We start from the raw sequence: 8608 nt of genomic DNA on the forward strand, positions 1-8608 counted from the left end.
CAATATCCTGTACAGCCGCAACATGACCTCCCAACTCCTGTACTCAATACTCTGACCAATAAAGGAAAGCATACCAAACGCCTTCTTCACTATCCTATCTACCTGCAGCAAGTTCAGCAACTATATCTTCATCCAGGCCATTTATATAAATTGTAAGTTTTGAGGTCCCTCTACTGATCTACTCTTTCAACCCAAAAAAGACCCACTAATGCTGACTTCCAGTTTGCCAACCTATCCATTATCCATCCCTCTCTCAGTCACCGTGCTCTCTCTCTCTCCCATCATCTCTCTTCCATTCCTCTTTCTTCATCACCACTGTCTCTCCCCCATCATATCTGTTCTGTCTCTCTCTCTCTCACAGGCATCTCTCTCCCTCAGACATCTCTTTCTCTGTCTCTCTCTCATCTCTCTTCCATCCCTCTCTCTTCATCACCACTGTCTCTCCCCCATCATATCTGTTCTGTCTCTCTCTCTCTCTCTGTCTCTCCCATCATCTCTCTTCCATCCCTTTCTCATGTTACCACCTACACCATGAGGGTTTATTTTTTCACAATAACTTTTGATGTGGCCATTTGTCTGGAAATCGAAATACGTTACACCCACCAGTTTCCCCTTTGTCCGCAGCATGTGCATGAATCTCGGAAGGTTGGTCGTAGAGATATACGGCCTGCTGGTACGGCAGGTAATGAGGAAGGCAGATGGAGCTCTGTCCTCCATTGCTAGACGGATGGAGTTTAAAAGCAGGGAGGTTATGGCACAGGGAGCTGATGAGGCCACACCTGGCGGACTGTGTCCAGTTTAGGTCTCCTCTTGGTCTCTCCCTGCGCTGCCCACATCTCCGTGACCAGATCGTGGGCGTTTTGGGTTGTTGCTTGGGGGCTGTGGGTGTTGGCTGGGGCCCGCGAGATGGGCGTCGTGCGTTCTTAGGTGCCCGCGTGACGGGCCCTCGGTTTAACGCCTCCGCTCCGGCAGGCCGCACCCCTTCGGGCGCCAGCCTCTCGCTTCCTGCGTTTGTTTACCCTCCGGGAGGCATAGAGTTGGCACTCCCTCCAGGTGTGCCAGTGCACCCACTGTGGCATGGGTCACCTCCCACCCATGATGCTCGTTTCCCCAGAGGATGGAGAGCCCATTCCTCTACCAGGGAGCCGGGCTGCCCTCCTGTGGTGAGACTGACAACTGCAGCCCTTTCAGCAGAGCTCACAACCGCCCACTGTTTAACCTGTCCCCCACTGGAAAAAGGCCACAACATTGACAATCTCTCGGCACGATACTGAGAGAGCTAGCTAGCCGCTGGAAAATATAAAATCACTCCGGTGTGCTCAGGGAGCACGGTGGCTCAGTGGTTAGCACTACTGCCTCACGGTGCCAATACCTGGGTTCGATTCCAGCCTCGGGACAGACTGTCTGTGTGGGGTTTGCACATTCTCCCCCGTGTCTGTGTGGGTTTCCTCCGGGTGCTCCAGTTTCTTCCCACAGTCCAAAGATGTGCAGGTTAGGGTGGATTGGCCATGCTAAATTACCCATAGTGCTCAGGGATGTGCAGGTTAGGGTGAATTGGCCGTGCTAAATTACCCATAGTGCTCAGGGATGTGCAGGTTAGGGTGGATTGGCCGTGCTAAACTGCCCATAGTGTTCAGGGATGTGCAGGTCAGGGTGGAATGGCCATGCTAAATTGTCCATAGTGTTCAGGGACGTGTGGGTTAGGTGCAATACTCAGGGGTAAATACAGGATAAATAGGATCGAGGAGAATGGGTCTGGGTGGGTTACTCTTCGGAGGGTCGGTGTGGACTGGTTGGGCCGAAGGGCCTGTTTCCACACTGTAGGGATTCTATGGTGGAGCCTGTTTCCTGAATCTAGTTCCTTTGTGAGTTTTATGAGTATCTGTATGTAACAGGTCTCAGATCTGACTTGTATAAACACCGGGGAGCGAGTTCTCCCCCTCATGTGAAAGTCTATCAGGGTTGGCTCACAATCTAAGTATTGAAAATAAGAGCAGGCCTTCCAATGGAATCTGTCATTCGATCTGATCACGCCTGACGTTTGACCTTACATTCTCGCTTTCTCCGCCCCCCCCGCCACCCCCGCACCCTTTTAATATCTTTAAACAAATCTTGCTGGAATATATTCAGTTACTTGGCTTCCATGGCCTTCTGCGGGAGAGAAGGCTGCAGGACGGTCTTCACCCTCTCAGTGAAGAGACGTTTCCTCATATCAGAAGCTATCCCATGACTTAAGACTGGCTGCTCCCTGGTTATCGGCTCCTCCCAACCAGGGGACATCAATCGATCAAGTCCTGCGGGAGTTGTCTACCTTTTAATCAGATCCTCAACGCAGCCTTCGAAAATTTCATTAGACGGTCGGGGTCAATCCTAATCTACTCAACCTCTCTTCATAGCGAGCGCCCTCCATAGCAGGCAGCATCCTGGTCAGCCCCCACTGCACTCCCTCTACAGGTAAGTATATCCTTTCTTAGCTCGGGAGACCAAAGTTGCCAAAAAAAAAGGGAGAATCTCTCTATGAAGCGAAAAGGGAGAGGGGAGTGTGTTTTTTTTTGCTACCCTTTCTGCGACTCAGGAGACATAAATTGGAAGCAGATTTGCTCTTGGCCGGCACACTGTTCTCCTACAGGTCGGACTTGGAGCTGAAGTTCAAGGGGTGGCACGGTGGCTCAGTGGTTAGCACCGCTGCCTCACAGCACCAGGGTCCAATTCCAGCTTCGGGCGACTGTCTGTGTGGAGTTTGCACGTTCTCCCCCCGTGTCTGCGTGGGTTTCCTCCGGGTGCTCCGGTTTCCTCCTACAGTCCAAAGTTGTGCAGGTTAGGGTGGACTGGCTGTACTAAATTACCCATAGTGCTCAGGGATGTGCAGGTTAGAGTGGATTGGCCGTGCTAAATTACCCATCGTGTTCAAGGATGTGCAGGTTAGGGTGGATTGGCCATGCTAAATTACCCATAGTGCTCAGGGATGTGCAGGTTAGGGAGGATTGGCCATGCTAAATTACACATAGTGCTCAGGGATGTGCAGCTTAGGGTGGATTGGCCATTGTGTTAGGTTCATTAGTCAGAGGGTTTGCTCTTCGGAGGGTTGGTGTGGACTTGTTGGGCCAAAGGGCCTGTTTCCCCACACTGTAGGGAATCTAATCTAATCTGATCTTCTGGCATAAATTGGAGGCAGATTTGCTCTTGACGCGCACACTGGTTCTCCTACAGGCCAGACCTGGAGCTGAAGTTCAAGTGTTACCATCACGAAGACAGGCAGATGAACACCAACTGGCCGGCGTCCGTCCAGATCAGCATCAACGCCACCCCGCTGACAATAGAGCGGGGCGAGAATAAAGCCACGCACAAACCACTCTACCTGAAGCATGTGTGTCAGCCTGGGAGGAACACCATTCAGATCACTGTGACCACTTGCTGCTGCGTAAGTATTATTACTGTCTGCCGTTCCACAACACTGTGGCTTCATGAGGTGATTTTACCCTGTTTTTTTTTGTAGAAGGGAGGTTTTAAGACAGACCGATTGAGTTGTCTACTTAGAAAGCCAGTAAACAGCTTTTGAGGCTTCAGGTTTTTATAAAAAAAAGTTGAAACAATAGACGCAGCCTGAATGGGTGTGGCCAGCTCTCACAGACCGGGATTTCTAGTTTTACTTTAGTTTTTACGCCCAGCAAGAGTTTTGTAAAAGTCGAATCGATCTATTCCTTCTCTCTGTTACAGCTGGTATTAGGAATATTAATTGTATTTGTTATTATTTTAAGGTTTCTAAGTTATTAGAGTCATAGAGATGTACAGCACGGAAACAGACCCTTCGGTCCAATCCGTCCATGCCGACCCAGATATCACAACCCAATGTAGTCCCACCTGCCAGCACCCGGCCCATATCCCTCCAAACCCTTCCTGCCCCTCTAGCTCTGGACTCCCCCACCCCAGGGGAAAGGACTTTGTCTATTTATCCTATCCATGCCCCTTCATGATGTTGTTAACCTCTATAAGGTCACCCCTCAGCCTCCGACGCTCCAGGGAAAACAGCCCCAGCCTATTCAGCCTCTCCCTGTCGCTCGAACCCTCCAACCCTCCAACATCCTGGTAAATCTTTTCTGAACCGTTTCAAGTTTCACAACATCTTTCCGATAGGAAGGAGACCAGAATTGCACGCAATATTCCAACAGTGGCCTAACCGATGTCCTGTACAGCCGCAACATGACCTCCCAACTCCTGTACTCAATACTCTGACCAATAAAGGAAAGCATACCAAACGCCTTCTTCACTATCCTATCTACCTGCGACTCCACTGTCAAGGAGCTATGAGCCTGCACTCCAAGGTCTCTTTGTTCAGCAACACTCCCTAGGACCTTCCCATTAAGTGTATAAGTCCTGCTAAGATTTGCTTTCCCAAAATGCAGCACCTCGCATTTATATTTCTTTCTTTGTTTTATTTTGCTGGGGAATTGGGAATATTAATTGTATTTGTTATTCTGTTACGTTTTGCAATAGAGTTGTCATACTTTGAACAATAGTGGTTGAATAAATGCTGTTTTGCTTAACATTGAGTCGTTTGACCAATCGAATTGCGTCTGAAACACAGCATTTTACATCTGTGTTTTAAGTAAGGAAGGTGTTAGGATCTAGGCCACCTCCTTTATGTATTTTGAGGGGGCTTGGTCTGGGCTGTAACACAACACTCGCAGTCCTGTCAGCTCACAGGCCAGACCCTCTCCCTCCCACAGCACAGACAAGTTGACATTCCTTTCTCCCCTTTCTATTCACCCTCATCACCTGCTGGATTAATGCCGAATGTCACTTGGCGAGTGATCCCTATCGCACCACAGCAAACCAAGAAGAAAGAACATTCCAGAACAGGAACAGGCCCTTCGGCCCCCCTGCGCCGTTCCAGATCCTCCATCTAAACCTGTCGCCTATTTTCTGAGGGTCTGTATCCCTCTGCTCCCTGCCCACTTGTGTCTCTGACTGGAAACGACGCTATCCTGCCCGCCTCTACCACCTCCGCTGGCAAGCAAATCCTGGTCTGTGAGAGCTGGCTGCACCCATTCAAGCTGCGTCTATTGTTTCAACTTTTTTTTAAAAAAATCCCAAGGCCTCAAAAGCTGTTTACTGGCTTTCTCAGTAGACAGCTCAATCAGTCTGTCTTAAAACCACTCTTCTACAAAAAAGAACCCCAGGATTACAAAACCTGGCACCCACCACCCTCTGTGTAAAGATCTTTCCACCCAATATCTCCCTTAAACCTTTTCCCCTCTCACCTTGAACCCATGACCCCCAGTAATTGAGTCCCCTTCACTCTGGGGAAACAGCTTCTTGCTATCCCCCCTGTCTACACCTCTCATGATTTTGTAGACCTCAATCAGGTTTCCCCCTCAACCTCCGTCTTTCCAATGAAAATAATCCCAATCTCCTCAACCTCTCTTCATAGCTAGTGCCCTCCAAAGCAGGCAGCATCCTGGTAAACCTCCCCTGCACCCTCTCCAAAGTGTCCACAAATCTCAGCTAGTGGTTCATAAATCGGGGACGTTTAGCAGCAGGGAATGCTGGATGACCAAAGAAATTGAGGGGTTTGGGTAAGAAAAAGAAGGAAGTATATGTCAGGTATAGACAGCAGAGATCGAGTGAATCCTTAGAAGAGTATAAAGGCAGTAGGAGTATACTTAAGAGGGAAATTCGGAGGGCAAAAAGGGGACTCAAGATAGCTTTGGCAAATAAAGTTAAGGAGAATTACAAAAGGATTGTATAAATGCATTAAGGATAAAAGGGTAACTAGGCCCGAAACATCGATTCTCCTGCTCCTTGGATGCTGCGCTTTTCCAGCACCACATTTTGCAGCTCTGATCTCCAGCATCTGCAGCCCTCACTTTCTCCTAGAGAATAGGGGCCCCTCCAAGATCAGCCTTTGTGTGGAGCCGCTGGAGAATGGGGGAGATACTAAACGAGTATTTTGCATCAGTGTTTACTGTGGAGAAGGACATGGAAGATATCGAATGAGGGGAAATAGATGGTGACATCTCGAAAAATGTCCATATAACAAATGAGGAAGTGCTGGATATCTTGAAACGCATAAGAGTGGATAAATCCCCAGGACCTGATCAGGTGTACCTTAGAACTCTGTGGAAAGCTAGAGAAGTGATTGCTGGGCCTCTTGCTGAGATATTTCTATCATCGAGGTGCCGGAAGACGGGAGGTTGGCAAAGGTGGTGCCACTGTTTAAGAAGGGCGGTAAAGACAAGCCAGGGAACTATAGACCGGTGAGCCTGACATTGATGGTGGGAAAGTTGTTGGAGGGAATCCTGAGGGACGGGAGTTTGCGGATCACACAGACTTGGGTGGGAGGGCGAGCTGAGGGGAGGATGCAAGTTGAGTGAGAGGGTCCATACAAGGCAGATACAGTGAGGGCGTTCACTCTGGGAGCAGAAATGGGAAGGCAGATTTATTATCCAAACAGCGAGCGGTTGGGGAAGAGAGGTGGACAGTCAAAGGCTATGGGTAAGGACTGAGAAATGAGGAAAAACCGAGAGAGTGAGGGATCCTGTGGTAATCTCTGTATCGGGAAGTGCAGCATTGAGTGTTTTTCAGGAAGGAGTTGGAATAGTTCTCAAGACAAAGAACGGGGGTAGGGGGTAAGTGGGAACGGCCAGAGTCGGACAGTCAGCCCACAGTCCCAATGAGGGGTGGGACATTTTGAAGAGAAAGAGAGCACCTTTCAATAGCACCTGATGTGCCTGAGTGAAACCCCTTTGCGTTTCTTTTATTGCGTTTTTGGAAGAGTTGAAACCAGCTCAGATCTGACAAACACTTGTCTCAGCTGCTGTGGACGGGGGTTGGTGAAACCCTGCGGTGTTTTGTCACCACAAGAGGGTAGGCCGTGTCACCTCGGTAGAGGCCCAGTAAAACAGGCTTCTGCTCACTGCTAGGCCTGGAGAGGTCTGCAGATTAAGCTGCATTTACTTCAATGCAAGGGGCCTAACAGGGAAGGCAGACAAACTCAGGGCACGGTTAGGAACATGGGACTGGGATATCATAGCAATTACAGAAACGTGGCTCAAGGATGGGCAGGACTGGCAGCTTAATGTTCCAGGATACAAATGCTACAGGAAGGATAGAGAGGGAGGCAAGAGAGATGAGGAAGTGGCGTTTTTGACATTACAGCTATACTGAGGGAGGATATTCCCGGAAATACATCCAGGGAAGTTATTTGGGTGGAACTGAGAAATAAGAAAGGGATGATCACCTCATTGGGATTGTACTATAGACCCCCCAATAGTTAGAGGGAAATTGAGAAACAAACTTGTAAGGAGATCTCAGTTATCTGTAAGAATAATAAGATGGTTATGGTAGGGGATTTTAACTTTCTAAACATAGACTGGGACTGCCATAATGTTAAGGGTTTAGATGGAGAGGAATTTGATAGGTTAGTGAGTTTTGAGAAGATTTGTAGCTCAGGTTGAGGTTCTGGATGTAAGTTTGCTCGCTGAGCTGGAAGGTTCACTTCCAGACGTTTTGACCCTACATTAAGTAAACATCATCAGGGAGCCTGCCGTGAAGCACTGGTGTTTTGTCCCACTTTCTATTTATGTGTTTAGGTTTCCTTGGGTTGGTGATGTCACGTCCTGTGTTGACAACGCCACAGAAAATGAGGGATGACCTTATAGAGGTTTATAAGATCACGATGGGCATGAATAAACAAAGTCTTTTCCCCGGCGGTGGGGGTATCCAGAACTCGAAGGGCTTAAATTTAAGGTGAGAGGGGAAAGATATAAAAGAGACCTGAGGGGCAACTTTTTCACGCAGAGGGTGGTACGTGTGTGGAACGAGCTGCCAGAGGAAGTGGTGGAGGCTGGTACAGTGACAACATTTAAAAGGCATCTGGATGGGGACATGAATAGGATAGGTTTGGAGGGACATGGGCCGGGTGCTGGCAAATGGGACTGGATTAGGTTAGGATATCTGGGTCAGAATGGACGAGTTGGGCAGGAGGGTCTGGTTCTGAGCTGTCCATCACTATGAGTCTATGAATTAGCTCTCCGGCTGTCAAACTGACTGACATTGTGCTTTCCCTCCAACCCTCCATGCAGTCCCATCTGTTTGTACTCCAGTTGGTACACAGACCCTCCGTCCGGTCAGTGCTGCAAGGCCTCCTGAAAAAGAGATTGCTACCTGCTGAACACTGCATTGCAAAAAGTGAGTACTCCACATTCTTCAGGCATGTGTGTGTGCGCATGTGTGTGCGCGCGTGTGTGTGTGCCTCTGAGTGTGTGTGTGTGTCTCTGTGAGTGTGGTGTGTGATTGTGCAGAGGAAAGTGTGTGAGTGTGTGTGTCTTTGAGTGAGTGTGAGTGTATATGAGAGTGTGTGTGTGTCTCTGAGTGTGTATGTGTCTCTGAGTGTGTGTGTCTCTATGAGAGTGTGTGTGTATGTGTCTTTTTGTGTGTGTGTGTGTATCTCTGTGTGTCTCTGTTCGTGTGTGTGTCTCTATGAGAGTGTGTGTGAATGTGTGTCTCTGTGTCTGTGTCTCTGTGAGAGTGTGTATGTATGTGTCTGTGTGTGTGTGTCTCTGAGTGTGTGTGTGTGTCTCTATGAGAATGTGAGTGTGTGTGTGTC

The 8608-nt window shown here is 48.9% G+C and overlaps 1 protein-coding gene across 1 annotated transcript in view; it reads left to right on the forward strand.

Annotated features, from left to right (window-relative positions):
* Window positions 1-8608, forward strand: part of LOC122542986 (zinc finger MIZ domain-containing protein 1-like) — a gene marked incomplete at its 5' end in the record, with an annotated part of 44975 nt that overhangs the window by 3429 nt on the left and 32938 nt on the right. The window contains 2 exons of the mRNA XM_043681131.1: window positions 3211-3421; window positions 8085-8190. Coding sequence (XP_043537066.1) covers window positions 3211-3421; window positions 8085-8190 — 317 coding nt within the window. The remainder of the gene's footprint in view (window positions 1-3210; window positions 3422-8084; window positions 8191-8608) is intronic.

Source organism: Chiloscyllium plagiosum, chromosome 42, assembly GCF_004010195.1.
Source record: "Chiloscyllium plagiosum isolate BGI_BamShark_2017 chromosome 42, ASM401019v2, whole genome shotgun sequence".
Classification (NCBI taxonomy): domain Eukaryota; kingdom Metazoa; phylum Chordata; class Chondrichthyes; order Orectolobiformes; family Hemiscylliidae; genus Chiloscyllium; species Chiloscyllium plagiosum.